Below are 23,402 nucleotides of genomic sequence, written 5' to 3'. Positions count from 1 at the left end.
CATGTAGCGATAGGACAAGGAGTAATGGCTTTAAACTGAAAGAGGGTGGATTTAAGAAAGAAATTATTTCCTATGAGGATAGTGAGTCACTGGCACAGGTTGCCCATAGAAGCTGTGGATGTCCCTTCCCTGGAAATGTTGAAGGCCAGGTTGGATGGGTCTTTGAGCAATCTGGTCTAGTGGAAGGTGTCCCTGCCCATGGCAGGTGGGGTGGAACGATATCATCTTTAAACTCCCTTCCAACCCAAACCATTCTGTGATGCTGTGAAAATACAATTACCTGGGGAGAGGTAATGACACTTATTCTAAAGGGACACCATATCACTCATTCTAGGTAGTTATGGTAATAGCACTAAAAATTGGTAATTTGTTGTGTATCCAAGGAACGTTTTACCTTTTCAAGAGCTTCTAAGGTCTGTTGTTTTCTTTCAATTTTTTTCTTCAGCTGATTAATTTCTTGATCTCTCTGGAGCAGGCCAAATTCTTTTTCACGAAGCTCATCTTTAGAATGCTGGAGTTTCTTCTCTAAGCTCTCAATCTGAACAGAAAATGCAATTAAACCATAACAGATATTTTACTGAAATCAGAACAATTTAAAAAAAGAAATCAAACAACCCAAAACTCACAAATACCATCAATATCACCTCTGACTTTGGATTCCCTTGTCAACTTTTTATGTAGTTTTTATTTTGTCAACATTTTCCTTTATTAATAAAACAGTTTGGGAGCTATATCATATTAAGTAAAAAATACATTTTCATTTTTATACTGGTATATCCCTGTAAAATTTTTAGTTTTAATTGACAAACAAAATATTTTTGCTCTTACATTATTAAGGTACTCTTCCCTCTCCCTACAATAAGGAACCAGATTAATCTTCCAGATTAAACCTGGCCATCTATTGTGTTCCAGGACCAGACTTCTTCATAGAATTAGCTGCCCTTTGTTAGGGAAACTAGGTTTTTAATTTAAGCAAGAATTACCTGTTTATTGCATTCCTTAATTTTTAACTCTGACTTCTCTAAGTTGCACTCTAATCGAATTATTTGTTGTTCCATTTCTCCCCTGTGTTCACGAACTGACATATCCAACTGTGTAATCTAGAGGTAAAAAAGGAAGAAAAGGAAATATTTTATTTTGCACTAGTATGCAGATTTTAAGAAGTCATATTACAAAATATGACAGCAAAAGGAATGTAGTCTCAAGGATATTCTCTCAAGTAGTCAATATAAAAAAAGCTCTCATTGAAAAAAAAAATAGGGGCCAAACACAAAGAGAAAAGGGGAAAAATTGGGGGAAAAGTCCATAACTGAATATGGGCCTCAGATACACAGAATACAAACTTAGTTCTCATTTGAAACAGAATGTAGTAAGTAGTTTATTATACTTACCCATCCGGTTTGAATGTGCCAAATTTTGCCAAAGCAAAAAAAAAAAAATCCTGTTGTTTTGATGAATTCCCAGAGCCGCCCATAGGTTACTGTAGCCAGAATATATTGGAAGGTCTGGCCTCCTTACAGTGTCAATTTTTTGAACAGTTGGAGTTTTTGTTTTGTTTGTTTTAAACAATCATCACCCCTCCTGTGAACCTCAAATATTCTTGGATACAAAGGCTGGTAACTTCTGCAGGAAGTAGCTATTAATAGGCTAATTATAACTAACAGAAGAATAGTTTTTCCATGATGGGTGTCAATGGGTATCAAATCCTGAAGCCAGATGAAAAGACTGAAAATACTTCAAGTGAGCTACAGAAATTTATTCACAAAGATAGTGTTTCATATTTAGAGGCTACTTTAGAGCTAGTCAGGTATGCTCCAGTGCAAACAAGCAAAGGAAACTATCATCTCCAAGCACACTTCAGTGCAGATCTTTCCTTCGTTTTATCAAATATCAGGACGACAACAGTTGTCCTGTAATTTTATCACTAAGGAAGAATTATGGGACAGGTTTGCACAAGGCTTCTGTTTTATCAAAACAGTATTCTGTGGTCCCTTAGGGGAGCACAACCTGATTTTCCTGGTACCATAAGGCTTCAGTAACATACAGCTGGTTTTGAGGTTGACACTGTGGCTATATGAACAGTACAGTTTAGAATTATATGCGCAAGCAATTAAACTTAGCAGGCTTTTTATAATTTATCTACTACATAACAGGAATAATTGTCAGTAACATACTTAAAGTGATCTGACCTGAGCTACTCTTTGTTTCAGTTCCCAATTCCTTTCTTTCAATGCTTGGTCCATGTCAAGGAGCTCTTGTTTTCTGTCTTCAATTTCTCCCTTGCAATACCTGAAATTCTCATAAGTTTAATTGCTTAATGCATATTCAGTTGCTTAGCTTCAAGTATCCAGCTTGAAAATTATGAGAACTATTACTTACTTAACACCAAATTACTCTAAAACATGAATCAACTAACTGATTGCAGAGAAACACACCCAAATGGAGTAATTCTGTTAACGATATTCCAGGTGGAGATGCAAGTTATTTAATTGGTTATCAGGACAACTCGTTATTAAAAAAAGAATAGTACAGAAGAAAGCATAATTAATTCATGGTCACAAAGGAAACTGGATAATTTCACTATAAGAGAAAGTAATTCCTCTTACAATTATTTCACAGCTTTGGGGTTCAGAAAAAAATTTTAGCACATTTTAAAACAGAATTCTCAAGAAAGAATTCAGCACCACTTTTACGAATTAAAAGTGAACTGAGGAGCTACTGTATCAATTTACCTTGCAGCCACAAACCACCTAAAAATATTATAGAGAGCTGCTAAGAACATAAAAAAGACCATCCAAGCTACTTGCCGTTCTAAGGTAAAACTGACACAATTGAATTTTCATGATGGAAAAGATATCAGCTTACCTGAGCTCAGTTGTTAGATCCATGATAACAATATGCTTCTCCTCCAGAGAGGACTGTGCATTCCTTAATGCATCTTGCAATTCCTGAAGCTGCGTTGCAGTGATTTTTAATTCTCCATGGGCATTCTGTAATGCAGATTCTAGTTCTACTGTTTTCTGTAAGGCTCCTCTGTGGCAAGTCTCACTTTGAAGCAGCTTATCTTCTAAATCACTCACTATTTTACACACACAGCAAAACACAAAATGTTTAATAATCAGTAAGTCCGGGTGTTTATGCAACACCACTGCCTACTAGCACTTATGGTCATAATCGATTTTCAATATCACTATTTTTAGGAAAATCTAGAAAAACAGTGACTTCTGAGGTTATACAACAACCTTTTCATGGCACCTAAGTCTTGGTCGGTTTTATTCAGCTCATAATCTATAATTGATTTGAAATATGAGGATGTATCTAAAAACATTTGGCCAAGGAGAAAGTACAGAGACAACATAGTAACTGTATATGTAGTGCTATGAAAAATGCAAGCAGAATTGCTAGTAAGGCTCCAGTTGAAAAGAATGGTAAAACAAAATTAAATAGAGGAGAAGGGGTTGGAAAGTTTGTTATTTCCATAAACTCTCTTGTGGAGGTTTCTATTTGTTTTAAAGAGCTGAATTTTTGTGACTAGCATACGCCTTTATTAAATCTATGTCTTGTTTGATTACTACATTAACAATCTGCATTACCAATTTACAGAGAAAACTACTTATTTATTTCACCTGTGGTAAAGGTATATCCCACAAAAGCGAGAATTTGCAAAGGTACATTAAAAAAGTTTGTGGTGTTTTTTTGGGGTAGAGGGGATTTTTTGTTTGGTTTGGCGTTTTTTAGCTTTTTTTGTTTAAACTACAGAATTACCAACACATTAAAAAAATTATCATATTTTGACTCTCACATCCTTGGTTATAAAACAGGCGAAAAAAGGAAAAATGTCTCATCTAATACATACAGAGACTGATGAGAGGAACCCTGAGAAACAAAACAGTGAGATTACCCTCATTTGCCTTTTTACTGAGCTCTGATCGTGCTTCTTCCAAAGTAATATCCAACTGATTTATCTGCATTGCTTTGTTTTCACCATCTCGTTTTACTTGCACTACTTCTTTCTCCATACCAATAAGTTCATTCTTGCACTGATCCATCTCCAATTTAATTTGTCTAAATAGAAAAAGTGACCAGAACAAAATGAACCCTATAACAAAAGTAACATACATATGTCCTCACATGCTCCAAGACAAGCATTTGTGAATAATCCACGTTCAGCAGGATTTTCTTCCAATTAAAACCATATTCTTTAAGACTACCAAGCTCTCCTAGAATCTACTATCTAGAATTAGAAGCAACTTCATATATTTATGAGTTTAATTGCATTACAAAGTGCCATCTTAAAGCTAAACAGGTTGCCAGGACACACATTAATTCCATTGGAAGACTGTTCCAGAAACTCATGCCTCTGCTAGTTAGAAAATTCCCTTCCGATTTCCAGTCTACGCTCAGAGACTGAACTGTATGACTACATAGCAAACAGCATTTCAGACAGCAATCTTTCTCATTGATATGCCTACCTGCAGAATATACCTCTCAGTTACTCTAAACCTACCTGATTGTACTATTAAGTTCATCCACCTTCATGCTCTTTAAATCTGCTTCCTGAACAGCTAGGCGAAGTTTCTCCTCTACATTTCTCAACTCATCTTCTGCATATGCTTTCTGCTTCTGAAGCTCTTGTTCCAAATTGGATATCTATTTAAAATTGTATTTAAAAAGTGTTGGCACCTTTAAATTACATACCAAAGAAATACACATCCTTGTCTTGCAACTCACACATAGCAAGAGTTTTAAAACAACAGATTTCTTTATAGTGCAAACTTGTATATAATTTAAGACTAGAACTTTGTAGTCACATTTGAAAGACCAATAGTTTCTAATATAACAAGATTCAACTTTCTGAATTTCAATACACCTCTCCTTAAGTGCAATCTAGGTTTTGATTTTCCAAGTACTTAGCCACTGTCATGCTAACTAGTTTCTGATTGCATAGAACCTGCTTTAAGACTAAACAAACCACTAAACTCTTTAATTTAGATATACCTAAAATAATAAATATCAGTTACCAAACATTCAGATTTTAAAGCTATTACAAAAACACACATAAAAGCATTTAATTGTCTGTCTTTATGTAAACACTTCTCAGCATACTGTACCTGTTTTTCAAGTTTAATTTGATTATCTTCCAGCTCCTCATTTCTAATGGTTTCTTGCTGTAACATTTGCTGCTGATGATGCAAAGTTTGTTGCAGGAGAATATTTTGTTCACTTGTGTCCTGAATATTCCGATCTTTTAGTTTTATTTCTTTCTGTAAATAACAAACCTGAAAACACATTTATTTTACATTACAATAACACATTTTTATTTGCACTTGCATCAGCTATTCTCTTCTTTCTTAACAAGCACAGAATCACACCTATGATTCAGTAAAACTTCTGGCTCTGAATTTAGTTGCCTTACAGTTTCAACAGTACATAACATCTCTTAACTCATCACTGAGTCGTGCTTTATAAAGTGAAGGAAAGAAGTAACTTATCAGCCCCAGTTTTTGACTTCTTGTTTTCTAAAGATACCTAAAATGGTCAATATTGTAAAAACATGTAACAAAGATTTTTCATTTCTAAATTACTGAACAGCTTTTCTTTCTGCCACTCTTTATTTCTCAGAAAGTCCTCGTTTACCCCTTGAGATTTTGATTTTGTTCTCAATCCCCTTTATTTCTTCCTGCCTCTACGACAATAGTCATTCCAATAAAAACCAGAAACTCTGAGCGCCTAACTTGTCACATGTTGAATGGTCTGATTTCTCAGTGATGAATGTCAAGAATTTCCAGGAAAAAAAGAGAGGAAACACAAAAAAACATGGTGGGGTTTGGCTCATCCTAAAGTGGAAGTAGTGACTCTGTCACTTATGAAAATGTTGGCCACAATTACAAAGCCTCACTTGCTACTCTTGAGTTTCACATGCAGTATAAGGACAACAGATTTTAAGGCTCAGAAAGCAGGAGTAAATATCACAGGCTTATGCATAACACAGACCATAGATTTCCATCAAGTTACTCCTGAACAAGGTCTAGTAATCTCCGGTTGACTAAATCCTGTCTCTCAGCAGGCAGGGCAGTACTGACATGAACAGCCTACTATGAGAATTAGTTCACGTGGTTAGGCATACCCACAAATAAAAATTCATACTAATAATATTTAAACTTAATTCCTTCTTGTTTTCATGTAGTAGTGGAAAGTATGATAAAACTCCAGGGAGCTGAAATAAAAATCTTCTGTGCCCAGAACTTCTTCCCCATTAAGTTATTTGAAACACAAATCAATTACGTGCACCTAAGTTTACACTGCAATAAGTGCGCTCTCTATTTTTTCCCCAAGATAATGCTTTCTTCCACTCAATTCTGATTTTGTTACTTCAACAAGTCATTTATCTTTGCACTTCTTCTCCGTGAGCTTATTCAGTGTTTCTTAGTTATGATTTTCCCCTTTACCCTCACAAAATGTATAGTCTTTTCCCAGCTTACTTCCTATTCACAGTTCCTGCTGCAAACGTTTTGTATCTTATTTCACAGACAAAATTTTAGATTAAGTCATTCATAACAAGTGTTCTCTGCAATACAGAAGAGTTGTTAAAACAAATTGTTACCTCTTCAAACTGGTTTTTGAGCTGATTTTCAAATATGTCCTTATTTTCTTGTGACTGACTCAAGTACAGTGCAACTTCTTCCTTACATACGTCTAGTGCTGACTCAAGTTGTCTCACCTAGTTGAATGTAACAGATTAAAATTGCATGGCATGGTTTTTATTAACTAGTCTAAAAAAGGGGTTAAAAAACATCTTTGTGTAAAATGTCTGAAAAGCTAGATCTTTATCTAAAGAGTATTAAGACAGGCATGGAAGAAGATTATAAACTTTAAAATTGAAATAGTATTCAGAAATTAGAACTGTGAAATTAAATTACAATACATTAGACTGTTTAAATCAGATGAGACTATCAGCTATGAGAAGATATTCCAGTATTTGTCAGTAGCTAGAATTAAAAGCAAACATATGCCCAATACCAAATCATTTATCTACCACATTTTATTACATAAAGAATTGTATAAAAATATTTGGAATGATCACATGTGAGTTGTGACAAGTGTCTTTCAAAAATAACATTCAGATCTTAATACAGTTCCTCTCAGAAAGCTTTTTTTTTTTCTTCTCCTTTCTGCACTGACAGTGCCCGAGTTCTACCAAAAGGGAAAGGAAGAGCTTTTAGCAATGTCAATACTGTTAATCTATTTTATCCTTTTATTATTAATTTGGATTTGAGTAATCTCTAACAAATATCTTATAATCTCAGATAAAAATTATGAGGAACAAACCCCCAGAGGTCTTTAACCATAGTAATTAAACATTTCTTAACTCTTTGGTTTCAATGCTAAGACGACTTTTCTCATCAATGAGAATTGTGCTGAATTTAGCTGCAGATTGGCTAATGCTTTCAATGCTACCAGACTTCTAAATCATATTGCATTGTACACTTCCCTCCCCACCTGAATCAAGAGCTTTTTGAAAAGTGATAATGGGTCAGTTTTACATCTCTGGAAAACATCCAAAATACTACAAAGCCACTTGGATAGAAAATCTTCTCTAGTGATACCCTGAAGATTTAATGCTGTTTGAAACCTGACTGTGCTAAACCACCACACAGCAGTGGTTTATTAAAATACTGCTACAAGTGCTGCATGGAAAATATTTATCAGACAAACACCAGGAAGACGTATAGATGGCTAAAAACCATGACCAATATTATAATATCACATATATCATATAATATCTAGAGGAAAAACCCTACATAATGTTATCTTTCTTAGACAGTGTTTTACTTTAAGATTACAACAGGCACAAATCTGCCTTATTTGTAACTACAGTAATTTTATAAAGCAATTATGTATTGCATAATCTCTTACTGCAGGTTTTAATTACAAAAAAAAAGACTTCAGGTTAATGACTTCTGAAATATCTTTACATGAGAGAAACTTCTATAAAGCAGCCCTAATGTAGATTTTCTATGGAGGATAAAAGGAAATACACCATTACTGCAAACTTTAAAACTCTTAATTGAAAATTACAAAGAACTTACTAACTTTGATTGTTTCTTCTGTTAACTGACTTTTCAGCATCTTCAATCCTTCATCGTTCTTGACATTTTGATTTTCCATTTCCTGTTTGTATACATATTTTTATTCAAAAGAACAAAATGTAAATATAGTAAAAGTAATTTAACTAATAAAAATTCATCCTAAGAATCAGAAAAAAATAGAACAGTATTTAAAACACAATTTCTTGTATACTATATTTGTGTACATCATATTCTGAAGTTAATTTCATTCCTGATAGTGTCCCTTCATATTCTGCAGCAGCAGGCATCACTAAAAGGAATATAACATTGCCATAATAGAACATTCTTGGGTTTCCACCTAGTGCAGAATAGATGCAATTGTTCTTCATCCAGATCTCTTTCCTTTAATTAGAGTGAGAAGCCTAAGGGGCAAACCAGAGGTATACACAAAATGCTGAGATACAAAATAATGAAAGGTCATTAAAGTTTGTACAATATACAGTAGTAGTAGCTGGGGACTACACTAGATTCAATCAATCACTCAAGAATTAAGAAGCAAAAAGATAAGTATCTTCCATTTTCTCTAATTTTTCCATGTGTTTATGGATATGCTTTTCATCATTATTAGTCACTTCTTTGATTCACATTTAAAGAAAGTCAAGAGCCAACCTTACCTCTCTGCTTTCTATCAGCAGCCCATCCAATGATTCAATATGATGCTGTTTATGTATAATATCTTGTTGCAAAATAAATATTATTTTCTCTTGTTTAATGAATTGTTGATGTTTCTTCTCCAACTGTGTCTGAAGCTGTCCATAAGTAATTAATGGTTTATTATTTTAATTTATTATTTAGCTTTTTCAGAGAATTTGTGCATCTAAATATGTCATTCAGTTCTATCCACCCATCACTTTAAGAATGAAAAGCAGATACATTCCTGCCATCAGCAGTATTGCAGTGTCTCAAAAATATGAAGAAATCCCAAACACTTAATATCTTAAAGCAACAGGAGAATGCAGGCAGACAGAGTGTAATTGTCTATCATCAGTCAAGACAGCAAGACATGCATATGCTCTTTTTACTAAAAGATGTCAAGCTTCTTCAACAGCTAGAAATAGCCACAGTTATATTTCTAATCACACAAAGCAACAGAATTCACCTGTAAAGACTGAAAAACCTACCAACAGTTTTCCTTGAACACAGATGCTCATAAGGGTCAGGCTGGCAGAGGTTCAGCAAATGAGAGAATATTGTTAGAAGCTGTCATTGTTTAACTCCAACGGGCAGAAAAGCTATACTTTTTTTTTGCTAGGTGTTTGGAGCAAAGAACAACAGAATTCTCCCCAAGTCCCTATTTGTCTTCAGCTGAGCAGAAAAGAGGATATGAATATCTCAGAGGGAAATTGTGAGATTGTGTAGTGTTAGATGGAAAATGAACTAAAATCAGGAAAAGCAGGGAGAAGATATAACTTTTTAATTAGACATCTGCCTCAGAATTACTAAAAAGACAAAGAAATTAACATAGGAAAAGAGTCACCAAGTACATGACTCATACATACTACCACACAAGGAAGCTCTTACTAGTTCAATCTGTTTCTCCATCTCTTTGTGCTGCTCAAGGTGAACCAACTTTGCTTTTTCAAACGCCGAAGTTATTTGCTCATGTTCTTCACTGATAGTTGTTTCCAACTCATGAATGCGTCTGTTTTTTCCCTGGGAAATAGCAATAACAAAAAGAACTTCATAAAAATATTTAGCTGTGATATTAAATGGTGTTATATTTGATGATCAAGTTCCTAGATTTCATGAAAGAACAACACAGAAAATACTGAAGTTATACACAGCATGTTTCATTTCAAAGAATGCCACACCTACAACATCGGTATAGAATGCCACTAAATGCAGGCAATACACAGAGACAAGGTGTCTGCCATGGTGGACTGCTGGCAGATTATGGCAACTGGAGCAAGGAACTTCTGACAAGGACAAAAAGAAATTCTATGTTTGCACGGACAGATGGAATCTTTAAAACACAGGTTTCCATTTGAAAGGCACCACATAACTAGTTTTCTTTTATAGCAACCTTAGACCCCTTCCCAAAACTAAAAATGTTTGTACAACAATACCCAGACCAGAATTTACAGTGCTCCAAGTATTAGATCACCTTCTTCACTTATTACCATTTAGAAGACTTTTATTCACAGGTCTACATGTATTTCACTGAAACAAATGGCAATGCCACAATTTATTTCAATAGGACTAGATTTTCATTGCATGTAACATGACAAGGAAAAAGTAACAATAATTTACAATGTTCAAAAGCAGGAAAAAAAAGGATGTTTTACTTGCAGCAAGATTCTATTTTTAAAAACTGCACTGTCTAAAAACTGCACAGATTCTTTAGAAGATCTGAAAGTCTATCCATTTTGAATACATGGAATAATACTGTTTTAACTTAATCTCTATCTATGTCTTTTTACATAAATGTAGTTTCTCACTAAGAACGTTTTACCATGAGTTCCTGTTCCAACTCCGTTTTTCTTGCTGCAGCAGCAGAATAAGCAATAGTCTTTTCTTCCAACTGTTTCTCCAGTGCAGAAAGTGCAGAAGATTTCTTTGTTATCTGAAATTAAAAAACAGCATGAAGACAACTGTTTTGAGTTTATTCAAGTACTTGTATATACTTTCTTACCACCAATTTCATTTGAGCTACTAATTCCTGGTATTTTTAGTTATTTATGTATTTGTTTATTTTTTTCTATGAGCTATTAAACTTTATCACTTACAGAGAAGAATTCAGAACAATTTACCTCAAATTTATCCAACTCGTAATTATTATCAGTACCATATGAATGAATTAGCTATTACAGTTTTATAACATTTATGGCCATTATTAGGAAATACTGCAAATCCCATTATGCCGGAATTCTATAAACACATTAGCACCAGAATGTAAACATTAGCATTTTCACTTACTCAACCAGAGAAGAGCTAGCTGAAGCTTAATTTCTTTTGTGTCTCTCTGTTAACAATGTTAGTCTCTGACAACTGTACTAACATTTAATGAGGAAAAATACAACTGTTCCTTCAACATTTGTCTTTTAAGATTACACATTAATTCAACCATACCAAAGCAACAAGACTGTGCATATTTTCCACAAAACAAATCAAAGTAGTCATAGTAAAGACCACTAAATACATCAGCTTTAAAACAAGATTTCAGACAACTATCAAATTAAGGCTGCTATTTTTAAGTTTTTCTGCTTGCTCAAAAGTTTATTTCCAATTTTTCTAAAATCAGCCAGATTTTAAAATTAATATGGCAATTGCAGTTTTTCCATAATTATTGTCTTAACTGTCTTTGATTACTGAACTAAGCAGAAAGTGATGTATTTTTCCAGTGCTGCTAAAAACTTACTTCTCTCTCTAAGCTACTAGTTTTTGAAGCCTTCTTCAACAGGTCTTCCTGTATGATTTGAAACTGACTGGCTCTCTGAGCCATGCTGGCCTGCAAAGAAGAATTCTCATCATCTGCTTTTCTCAGTTTAGTGCGTAACTCTTCTATCTCTTTCCGAAATCTTTGACTCTCCTTTTCAAATTGTTTGCTGATGAGTTCCAACTGTTGACATCTCCTCCTCTCTCAAAGTAGAACAAATAAATTTAAGGTTAATTTATAAAAAAAACATACAAGCAGCACTCAAGCAAATAATCACACAAACCAAAGAGAGGAGAAAGACAATTTAATGACAGCATATTGAACTAACACATACAGTATTCAGAAACAAGACTGTTTATTTTTTCCCGGTAATGTAACTGAAAGCTGCAACTCCTGAAAACAAATACCCCCCAAAACAAAAACAAACAAACAAAAAAATTAAAGACAGCATCATTAGACAGGTGCCCTGAAGTCATTTCATGGAGCAGTCCTAATAGTGATTGAAGAAACGATTGCAGAAATTCTGCAACAGCAGGACAGAGAGAAAAGAATTGCAGAAAATATGGAGACCTTAGCATAAACTGCACAAAGGAAAAATACATGGTTCTATTTCAACAAAACTCGTAGCCTGGATATTGTTGAACAAGTAACTTAACTAGTAAAAGGAAGAATAATATCGTGCCTGGAGAACATGGCAATATCCAGAATTCCAGGGTGGCAAAATACTCCCTGTTCAACCAAACCATATTTGTTAGCTCAGAGATACATTTAAAGAACATTATAAAAACAATTTAAACCCCACCAAAAGAATCCTGTTCTGTGTATTAATCAGAGTTGCACAGCTATTTCGGTAAGCTTACCTCCTTGACTTCTGATCAATTTGACAGGCTCTGTTTCCCAGCCACATAACGTGTTATTTCCTTGTCCTTCATTATCATTAGAAAGACGCTCAGCTCCAGTACAGATAGTTAAGTTAGCACAAGGCTTTTGAATCTCTGCTTCTTTCATTGCCAGTTTAATACTGTTATAAATGACGAGACAATTATTCGACATTCTTTCTACATGCTAGTTCTAACACCACCTTATTATCTGCCTATTCTTGCCATAATTCAGTAACCAGAAAGTTATACCTTTGGTCTGCAATCAGAGGCTTATTTGATTCACACTGAGATTTAAAGACAGCTTCTTTTGTTGAGGAACTGGATAGCTGGCATTTCAAGGGGTGCAATTTAAACTGAAAGTTAAGGGAAAACCAAGATCAATGCAAAAATCGACTTTTTGTTGCTTCACAGGGTGATTAATTCATGTGTTGTACTAGCATATAAATTTTAAGGCATATTGCCGGGATGTTAAAAGGTTGGATAACTTGATCTTTAAAATTCTTCTCCTACGTAAGTGCTTGCAGAGCACTGCAGGTTTGTCTCACATTAGTAGACATTACAGGCATTATTAAGGCCCTCTGAAACTGAGACCATTCCTTTAGGTACCTTTGTACATGTACCGAAGCATGAATATTTTTGCTGTGAAAAATTAAGTAAATGGAAATAGTATAATTCCACTCTTAAATTCTCACATCATGTTTCCTTTCAGATTTCGGTGACTGCATTCCATACCATTTTTTCCTCAAGTTACAGAAGGCTTCTGGATAGTCAAAAAATTACTAGAATAATCCCAAATTTTTCCAGAAAATGTAAATGTGTTTTCCAAAAAAGGGCCCTAAAAAATTTTTAAGGCACTTCCAAACAAATGTCTATGATCACAACAGCCTAAAACATCATTTTTGTACAAAATTACTACATTCTTTTCAGCAGAGGTCGCTTTGGCAATCCAAACTTGTACAGAAAGCATACTTTCAATTTTGTTTTCAATACAGCTACTCACAGTTATACTTCAAACACAAAGACATTTGATGCAATCTGTACTCCTGACCTTATATGTCTCTCTAGTCCTTCCTGACTTCCCAGACAGTTCCTCCAGTAACCCCAGCCACTTCACAACTTTGTGTTTGTTTTTTTTTGGTTTTTTGGTTTTTTTACACAACTCCTCCAGTCATACTCAGTTTAGCAATAAACTTCACCAGTACAAGCTTCAGGCTCATAAGCCAGGATTCATGCCGGTAAAACAAAAGTTCATTCACAGTCAGGGAAGGTATGCCTTCTCTTTTCCAGCAAAAAAAGTTCCTACAAACATATGGGAAGCGTCATACTGTTCTACCGAGAACCACTTCAGCATCATAATAGGACATCATCACGTTTTAGAGAATATACCCACATCTGAAGAACCAATACCTAGAACAGAGGAACAGAATGTGTAATTTTAAATGCTGGCTGATTACTCTTACTGATTCCTTGTTCTTGAATGAGAAGGCAAAAGTAAAATATTAAGAAAACATTTTATCCATGCATCCTGAAAAGCAAAGATATTTTACTCACATTATTTCTCAAGAACATCACAGGATTTCCATGCAATGCCAGTTAGAATTGTTTAAGACGCATAATAGAATTTGCAAGGATGTATCAGTTACTGTACCTCTTCAGATGTACTTAGAGACAACTGGGAAATAATGGTTTCTAGTATGTTGAGCTCTCCCCTTGAATCCTCAATTTCTTGATAGCATAATTTCAAGCAGTTATTTTGCTGTGCAGTAAGTGCTCTTAGCTCCATGTTTTCACTTACTAGAGCATTTTTCTCTTTAAGTACTATTTCTTTTTCACTGAGTTCATTCTCAAGCTCAATGATTTTCTGATCAGACTGAGTCAGCATTGATACCATTTCAACATTCTTCGCCTCTAGAGTCTTAGTTTCTTCTTTTGTGCTATGATTCTCTTCCTTTAATTGCCTAAAAAAGTATATCCATTTGAAAGGTATAGTTCAACATAGAGAAGTAGACTAGGATTTCCATCATCAAAAATACTAGAAGAACACACCATAACTATACTGTTTTACTAGTCTCCTTCCTCTCAAAATCTAGGATTAGCTCTATACAAAGGACAGAAAAGTTTTCTCTGCTTTACTAAACTTTCACTGTTCCTGAGGACCAACATACAAACCGCTATCAGCAAACAAAAGCAGAGAATAAACTACTTCTTGTTCTTAATCAGCTTTAAAAAGTTTTAAGCACTATCAGAAGAGTCACTGGTAGGAAACGGATCAAGGTGGCTTTAAATTTCCTTGGCTTCAGCACAGTTAAGAACAGGTTAAAATAACTAAGTAACTATACCTAAAGCGACAACGGATGAAGATGAGGTACTAAGACTGAGCTAGTGTAGCATTCTGCTGCTAACAAGAGGAGTCGTCCCATTTCTTCTCTCCCCTCCTGACTGTACAGTAAGCCAACTGTATTTTTAGCCCATCATCAATTATTCACTTTTTAAAGTACCTGTTGATTTAGCAAACTGAAATAGTTTGGCAAAGGTCCTGAAGACCGCCAAACCCAGGGCAAGTTAGCAGAGAAACGAGGGCAGTCCAGAGAAAAGACCCCCAGCAGCAGCAGAGAGCTACTAAACAGGCTCAAGCTAGTGCAAGGTTGCTCACACACTGCCCACCAAAATGGCCTAAACAACAATTACTCAGAGAGGAACATGGGTGTGGACAGTGCGTGGGAATGGAATACCCAAAACTGAGAAAGGTGTTTGTCCACACCTAATAGTGCTAAAGAGAACTAGCTGATGGTTGCCTTCCATCGTTAAAGTAAGGAGGGAATTACCAAAAGAATTCTGAAACAAAGTGAGGTTTGGCTTGCAAAGACACACACAAGGAGCATAAAAATTTGTAACAGTGGGAAAGGAACTGGGACTGGGAACAGAGCAGCAGTCAAACCCTGGTCTGACACTTTCAGAATCACAGAATAGTAGGGGTTGGAAGGGACCTCTGTGGGTCATCTAGTCCAACCCTCCTGCCGAAGCAGGGTCACCTACAGCAGGCTGCACAGGACCTTGTCCAGGCGGGTCTTGAATATCTCCAGAGAAGGAGACTCCACAACCTCCCTGGGTAGCCTGTTCCAGTGCTCCGTCACCCTCAGAGGGAAGAAGTTCTTCCTCATGTTCAGACGGAACTTTCTGTGCCTCAGTTTGTGCCCATTGCCCCTTGTCCTGTCACTGGGCACCACTGAAAAGAGCTTGGCCCCATCCTCCTGACACCCACCGTTCAGATATTTATAAGTTGCAGTCAAGCATCACAACCTCTGTTCAGGCCTGAGTGCAGCCTCCCCACCAGATCCAAAGAGTATCCTTCATTCTCGCTAGGGACTGACAACATGGTGTGCAGTAAGCAGGCAGTCCTGGCGGTGTAAGGGAACTCATGGGGAGCCTTCTCATTGGCATGTACATCAGCAGACCGCAGGCAGCAGAACAGGTATACATAAAGCCAGAGTACCCACACCTCCCACAGAAGCAGTGTGTGAGCAAGGGAACCTGTGCTTCTAGAAGGCTTGGTGGGGCATCACACACACTGTGCTACACACACAGCTTGTTACCGTGAATACATGGCAGTGTGTGGGATTAGAACTTTTAAGGATTAGTTACATAAAATAATTTAGAAATTTGTAAGCATATACTAACATTGTTTACCCGTTTAGTATCACAGTTTTTCTGTTGAATTGCTGATACTGATCCTGAGTGTTCGCTGATGTTTGTTCTAATTTGAACTACACGAATTCAGCAGCATGTTCACAGTGACAGTTGTAACACACAATTTCTTCTCAGATAACTGTACAGAGATTTTTAAAAGGCTTTGTGTTACCTTAATTGCTCTTCTAGGATGTCTAGATCCTTTCTGTAGCTCACACACTTTTCATGCAACTTCTCTTTTTCTTTTTCACAAGTAATTAAACGTTTTTCCAAGACTACTTCTTCAGCTTTAACCTTAAAAAGCAATTTTTTGGTTACGGTACAACAATAATCTAAGCTTCCATGGCCAACAGGCCTTTTAAAAAAGAATACTAGAAACATTATGCTGTTTCTTTTTTTCTTTCTGGTAAGCCTGTAGATAATTCTATTGCTCACTGTTGTGAAGAAAAGGAGAGGGGCAAAGAAGTTTTCTTTCTTTCTGTCATTTGGGAAAAAAAGTAATGTTATTTTGGCTTAATATTTTTAGGGCATATTTGTGGTTGGCATCTCCTTCCACATGGAAAGAAGAATCAAATAAAAATTCTCTGTAAGAGCTAACTGTCTCAGGCCTGTATTTTCTCCTCCCACAAGGCAGGAAGCATTAACAATTTTGACCACTGGAACTTTGGGAGATGACTTTATTTTCATCTTACCTCTTCTCTAGCTCATGTTTCATTGAACAGGTTTTACAGATGGAGCCAAAAGAGATCTTTTAAAAGTATCATATACTTTTAAAATGTAAAATTAACCCAGTCGGCAAGCAAGAGACACAAGAAACAGAAGCAGTATCAGGATACCTCAAAGATGCAGACTGTCCAGACTGCACAAAGACAGTTTAAAACTGCATAACTGAAGTTATCACCACAAACAGTTGCTTACCCTGTCCCACCTCTTGTTGATGACTTTGCCATCAACAAGCAGAAACACTTGACCCACTGGTGAACCTGTTGCTGTCTGCTGCCTAGCTTATTGGAAGAAGCAAAATACTAATACCGCAGCAAAAACAAGTGAAGAAAAAACTCTTACCTTTTCTAACTTTTCAGTTATTTTCACTTTATAGTTTTTGAAAGCTCTTGTCACCTCCTCCGCATTCAACAAAGCTTCATTTCTTTGCTGTTCTGCTCTGCAAAGAAGCATACCAATTTTAAAAATCACAAATTTCATTCATTATGTATCTAACTCATCCAGTTACTAAAAACAGCCACTAAATTAATTGCTCCATGTAACTTCTTTTCTTCTTCCAACTTTAAGCCCTAGATAAAAGTTTCATGAGGCATAAATTAATTTTAAATATAATTTTTGCATATTAACATAAACAAAATTTCACTAAGACTAAAAACTAAAAGAGAAGGGGATAAATAGATTTCAGAATAAAAAACAAAACAGTGTTAGTCTAAAGCACTTGCTTGGCCAAAGAATTGTAAGGGGTTGTAATTGCTGATTAATAGCAAACTGTAATAATTGTTAATACTAACCATAACTCTGTGTGTTGCCTTTAACACCTGGCAGAAGCTCAGTTTTTCTAAAGCACCACAATATTTACATTTGCAACTACTGACTAAGCACAGATAGTTCCAACCCCATATGCTCTGAATGAACCATGAACATAAATCACACCACATTTCTTCACCTGTAGTGCAAGCCTCACGGTATTTCCATTTGCCTAGGTATTGGAAGGTTAGAGGTAATTTCATGGGTAGACAGACAAGCCGAACAAGGGGTTTGCATTCAAAAGGCTCAAGAAATGTTTTCTTAAGTCATTAATTCAGTTAATTTCTGCCCCAGGTAATGGAGTTAAATGAATTGGGCAGGTAGGAATCTTTTTATTTATTCCTCTCATTTCATTAAAATTACATTTTGGAGGTGATAGGATTGTATACGGTAACTTCCAACAGCCAAAAGAAATTACCGAACCCTCCCAATAGCCACACAAACACTAGACTAAAGGAGGCAACAAGAAAGGAAAATGGTAATTGGGATGGAATTACAGCACCCTTTTCAACAGTACCATATAGGCAGGTAAGATTAAGGATAACATAAAAATGTTCTCTTGATGAAGCTGTGCTTCAATCACTTCCCTCACACCAGCTCCAAAAATACAGCACTCAGTACTGTTGAATACTGAGTATTGAGCATACACTGTACGCTCTTGCAAGACAAAGTAAAAAATAACTCAGGAAAAGTATATTCTGGACTCATTTCAGCTCTCCACGACAGTACCTCTATTCTGAAGGGATGAAACAGGTGATAAACTGGTTACTAGTGTATGATATCAGCCTGCAACTACCAGCAAATTTCAAGATTTAAAACATGCCTGTTTAAGTAATAAGTATCTTCACACAGAATTTCCCCCTTTTTTTAAAAAAAGCATCCTCAGAGCACAGAAATTATTTGATTCTACAAAGTAAACATCAGCCAATGGAAATAAACCCTTATGCACTATTATTCTGTATTCAATTTATTAAAGTTACTTAGCTACCTCTTTCCTTGCTTGCTTTGTTCAATTAACTCCATTTTCAGATTTTCACAGTCCTTTTTATACCTTTGCAACATGTTTTCTCTTTCCATTCCTGTTTTCCGGCTTTGATCTAGTTTATCTTCTGCATCTCTAGCAAATAAACAAAGTATGATTAAAAAATAGGAACTTTTTTGTAAATAAACTATATTTTTGTTGTTATTTTCTGCACATGATGTTTGAGAAGCACTATTCAAACACATTACAACTCTCAAAACTAGATTTGGAACACCCGTCGTCTGAGATGCCCCAGGAGCATGTCTGCAGGCTGGAGTGGTGTCCAAACCAAATCAATAGGCATCAGGTGTCACGATTGCCAAGGACCCAGATGGCTGACTGTATCATGAGATCTGAACATAGAAATCACCATTTTTCTGACAATAGGTATGACTGGTCAGAATACACACATGGGAAACAACACTGAAATATAAATTAAATACAAGTATTTTTTACTTCTTTTTGTTAAGACAGTCTATTGAGATATTTATTATATAGCATGAGGTTGTAAGATAAACTGACAGCCAGGTATGTCTTCCTGACAGCCTCTGGACACGGGTTACATTAGCTTTACTTGGCCATTTGCCTTGATATATTCATGAAGAAAGAATCCTTTACGCTACATGCTGCACTGTCATGTTTGAAAATATGTATGCTTCTTTTACTACAGAAGATTCACAGTTATGACTCGTCTGTTATTAGGGCACATTCATGTTTAGCATACTTTATAAACTTTTTTTTTTTTACCAGCCTTTATTTTTTCTCCATTTCTTTAAATACATTCAGCACAAAATAAAACACCTCCCTCCTCCTACGTATGGCTCTGAAATGAAAGTTTCAAGCCCCAGATTACATGACCACACAGTACCAGTAATTGTATCATCCCGAAAAAGAGATCGGACTAGCAAGCAGACCACAATAACATGTTGATTTAAAAGTACACTTATTACCTCAGAATTTTATCTTGAGCTGAAACTTCTGCTTCCAAGCCTACTATCTGTTCCTTCAGCTTCGGAATGCTGACTAAACTTGTACCTAAAGTTGATTCAAGGTAAGAAATCTGAAATACAAACATATTTGGGGTTTCATTAACACTTGCATATGTACCTTCAGGTAAGACGCATAAGAACAATCCGCTTACTGAATGACACAGTGCTTTTAACCTTACCGTAGCAGATCCTTGTTCACTTACAGAAACTGACCTCCAATTTTCTGCTCATTTAACATCCTTCCAGTTCCCTGGCAGCATTCCAGTGTGATATGCTGTCTAGCAGAGTGATTTCTTTATATGTTGATCTTGTCTCTTGCTTTTCCCTAGAAGTTTACATCCTGCTATTTGTTCTTTCCATGCCAGACAGTCGAACAGTTTGCTTATCTACTTATTTGTACTGTCTTGGAGATGTCTCAAATAAAAAAGCATTAAGCATAGCTATGTTTTATTAATGTAAAAAACAAAAAAAAACAAATACAAGAATATAGTTGTCATGAACAAAACTGTACATACAAGTGTATATTAAATCAGTAATGATTTATCAGCATCATGGTTTAGCCTGGCTGGATGCCAGGTGCCCACCAAAGCCACTCTATCACTCGCCCTCCTCAGCTGGACAGGGGAGACAAAAATGTAATTAAAGGCTCATGGGTTGAGAGAAGGACAGGGAGAGACCATTCACCGATTACTGTCATGGGCAAAACAGACTCGACTTGGGGAAATCAGTTTAATTTATCACCAACCAAATCAGAGAAGGATAATCAGAAATAAAACCAAATCTTAAAAATGCCTTCCCCTCCACCCCTCCCTTCTTCCTGGGCTTAACTTCACTCCCAATTCTTCTCTACCTCCTCCCCCTGAGCAGTGCAGGAGGATGGGGAATGAGGGTTATGGTCCATTCATCACACATTGTCTCTGTTGCTCCTTCCTTCTCATACTTTTCCCCTGCTCCAGCATGGGGTCCCTCCCACAGGAGACAGTTCTCCATTAACTTCTCCAACACAAGTCCTTCCCGTGGGCTGCAGTCCTTCAGGAACAAGCTGCTCCAGCGTCGGTCCCCCATGGGGTCACAAGCCCTGCCAGCAAACCTGCTCCAGCCTGGGCTACTCTCTTCATGGCTCCACAGGTCCTGGCAGGAGCCTGCTCCAGTGTGAGCTCCCCATGGGGTCACAGCCTCCTTCGGGCACCCACCTGCTCCACCATGGACCTCCATGGGCTGCAGGGGGACAACCTGTCTCACCAAGGTCTTTTCCATGGTCCACAGGGGAATCTCTGGTGCCTGGAAGCACCTCCTGCCCCTCCTTCCTCACTTCCTCCTCATTGGTGTCTGCAGAGTTCTCACCCCTCTCTCTGGCTGCAAATGCCGTTACGCAAGGGGGTTTTTTTCTTCTTAAAAACGTTATCACAGGGGTGCTACCACTGTCACTGCTGGGCTTGGCCTTGGCCAGCAGCGGGTCTGTCTTGGACCCAGCTGGCATGGGCTCTATCAGACATAGGAGAAGTTTCTAGCAGCTTCTCACGGAAGCCACCCCTGTAGCCCCTCTGGCTGCCAAAACCTTGCCTTCCAAACCCAGTACAATTAGATACAATATTTCCTTCTAACTCACCTTCCCTTTTTCAAAATAGCGATATTAATCCAACCTGAAAGGTCAACATTTTTCATTTCTTAGACAAATGAATGCTGTGCCATTACTATTCACATTAATGTAGCTCGCACATATGAACATACAGTACTAAATACATTATTGAACTACTTTCTTAGATAATGTGTTCTTCGTTAGGTTACTTACTGACTTTAGATTAAACTTTGGAACATGAATAAATAGAATTCATAATTAATATAGTTGTTTTACTCACAGAGAAACAGATTCCAAACTATTCTGTTCCAACATGAATGTTGAATATAATGGAAAAATATAATATTAAGCTTTAGAGTTTAACTATTACATTAAGATAGACAAAAAAATAGCATATTCTCCTTGGAACTGCAGACTCAAAAGTCACTGTCACTAGCATGTTTTTTTGGATTTGGGGTTTGTCTTTCTGATGACTACACTAAAGATACATACCCTTGTTTTTGACTGCATCAATTCAAAGCTCATTGTTTCCACTCTGTTCTTCAGGTAGCAGTTCTGAGAAGTCAAAGCTGCATTTTGCTCATGAAGGGCATCCAGCTTCTCCTTAAGACTTTCATTTCCTTCCACAGTTTTATCAGAAATTGTGGATATTGAGTAAGACTAGACAAAAACCACATTTTTTTATATGTACACACACTTATATATGCATATGCAAGCAATATATACATCAATGGAAACTCTGCAGAACAAATGTATTTAAACTGTATTATGCTTAAAAGTGCTCCATTGATATAATTGCCCAATGACAGAGTGTATCAACTCCAAACCCCAAAAGCAAAAAAACCCACAAAACCCCATAAACATAGCAAAGAACAGAAAACCAAAGCAATAAAAATAAGTAAGGAAGTGGAATATTTACTTTGGATTTTCTTTGAAAATCTTGGCAGGATGTTTTACCGGCATTCTTCTTACACTTGGAAAAGGCTTGATAGTTGCAATTAGGCTGAGCGAGGTCCTCCAGAGTGAAGTCTGCAGCCTCATCAAAGTAGTGGCCATAATATTCACTTGTACTAGCGCTAGCAGGGAAAGCAAAAAGTTGCTACACCATTTTTTCTTCATTATTTTTAAACTGCTCATAAAGGGTATTCAAAAGAATGACACAAAAGGAGCTGCTCGTAATAATTCATTAGACTGAATAAGACCGACTTACACTACAAGAGACAGGCTGTTCTCATTTCCAAACACACTTATACCTGGAAAGCTCTTCCTCCACAGTTTGTAGGTTTTTTTCAGTTCTCCTCAGCTGATTCCGTAATGACTGTAAATTTGCAAGCAGGTCTTCATCAGGAGCACTTTTAGAGCAAGTCCGCATACTATATTCCATTGGTACCACACGTATGGCTAAAATAGTATTTAATATTAAAACACTGTTAATTTATGTGAATATTATTTGCAAAGATACTTTTAAAGATACTGAAATAAGGCAAACAGAAAAAAAAGAGACCAATAAAAGAAAAACACAAAAAAGCAAACACTGAGTTTCCAAATGTAAGCATACATTTCACACACTGCCTCTTCCCACATTCACTAGATAAAAATTACCCCGCACAAATTGTCTTTTTTGAGAAAAAGTATTCTGTATGTAGTCATGAAGCATGAGAAGCTCCACAAATTGCCACTTACGAAAACCGGAAAAACCTGCTACACGTTAGTTGCCAAGAGCCTCTTACAGAACGCACCTCAGTGAGCTCAGAGGCCCCATGCAGCTGGCAGGGTGCCTAGACAGGCAGCAGCGCACACACAGCGCATACACACAACTCGCCCCGCTGTCCGATCACCAGCGAAATTTAAACACTGGGAGCTGGGAGGCCTCGGCAGCACAGACGACGCGAGCTGGCGCTCGCCCGCCTCAGCGCTCTCCCACCAGCGGCCCGAGGCCGCCAGGCAGCCGCCCGCCCCGAAGGGAAGGGAGAGGCGGAAAGGCGCCCGTCCTCGGCTCCGAGGAGACTCGTGCCGGCAGCGCGGAGCCGCCGTCAAGCACCGCACCCCCGCCCCGCGGCGGCCCCACGGCCCGGTCCTCACCCCGCTTCAAACGGCGCGCGCCACCGAGGCGAGGCCCGCCTTCCCCGCAAGGCCCTCGCAGCGCATGCGCGCACCGCTCTCCCCTGTGCGCAGCCGCTGCCGCCGCTGTACCTGGGAGGAGGAAGTGC

At 37.1% G+C, this 23,402-nt stretch overlaps 1 protein-coding gene across 1 annotated transcript; it reads right to left on the bottom strand.

Annotated features, from left to right (window-relative positions):
* Nucleotides 1-243: 243 nt before the first annotated feature.
* On the bottom strand, nt 244-23,356 carry CCDC18 (coiled-coil domain containing 18). The gene is made up of 24 exons (XM_075424928.1): nt 23,275-23,356; nt 22,446-22,593; nt 22,112-22,268; nt 21,685-21,852; nt 19,575-19,684; nt 18,592-18,720; nt 17,139-17,235; nt 16,246-16,367; nt 14,035-14,344; nt 12,636-12,739; nt 12,366-12,526; nt 11,488-11,708; nt 10,582-10,692; nt 9,651-9,782; nt 8,744-8,878; nt 8,095-8,172; nt 6,605-6,721; nt 5,112-5,279; nt 4,508-4,650; nt 3,902-4,065; nt 2,866-3,079; nt 2,190-2,289; nt 984-1,100; nt 244-538 (listed from the first exon to the last, which is right to left on the bottom strand). The coding sequence occupies exons 2-24, from the start codon at nt 22,574-22,576 to the stop codon at nt 353-355; spliced, it is 3,375 nt and encodes a 1,124-aa protein (XP_075281043.1). The 5' UTR covers nt 22,577-22,593; nt 23,275-23,356; the 3' UTR covers nt 244-352.
* Nucleotides 23,357-23,402: the final 46 nt, after the last annotated feature.

This window comes from Opisthocomus hoazin, chromosome 6, assembly GCF_030867145.1.
Source record: "Opisthocomus hoazin isolate bOpiHoa1 chromosome 6, bOpiHoa1.hap1, whole genome shotgun sequence".
In the NCBI taxonomy this organism is placed as follows: Eukaryota; Metazoa; Chordata; class Aves; order Opisthocomiformes; family Opisthocomidae; genus Opisthocomus; species Opisthocomus hoazin.
The sequence above is the reverse complement of the archived record's forward strand: the minus strand, read 5'-3'. Positions and strand labels throughout refer to the sequence as shown.

Excerpts from the sequence above, each read along its gene's own strand:
- CCDC18 (XM_075424928.1), bottom strand. The coding sequence starts at position 22,576 with ATGGAATATAGTATGCGGACTTGCTCTAAAAGTGCTCCTGATGAAGAC. Across the intron at positions 21,853-22,111 it reads ATTTTCAAAGAAAATCCAAA|TCTTACTCAATATCCACAAT; the intron begins GTAAATATTCCA and ends GTTTTTGTCTAG. Across the intron at positions 4,066-4,507 it reads GAACTTAATAGTACAATCAG|ACAAATTAAATTGGAGATGG; the intron begins GTAGGTTTAGAG and ends TTTTCTATTTAG.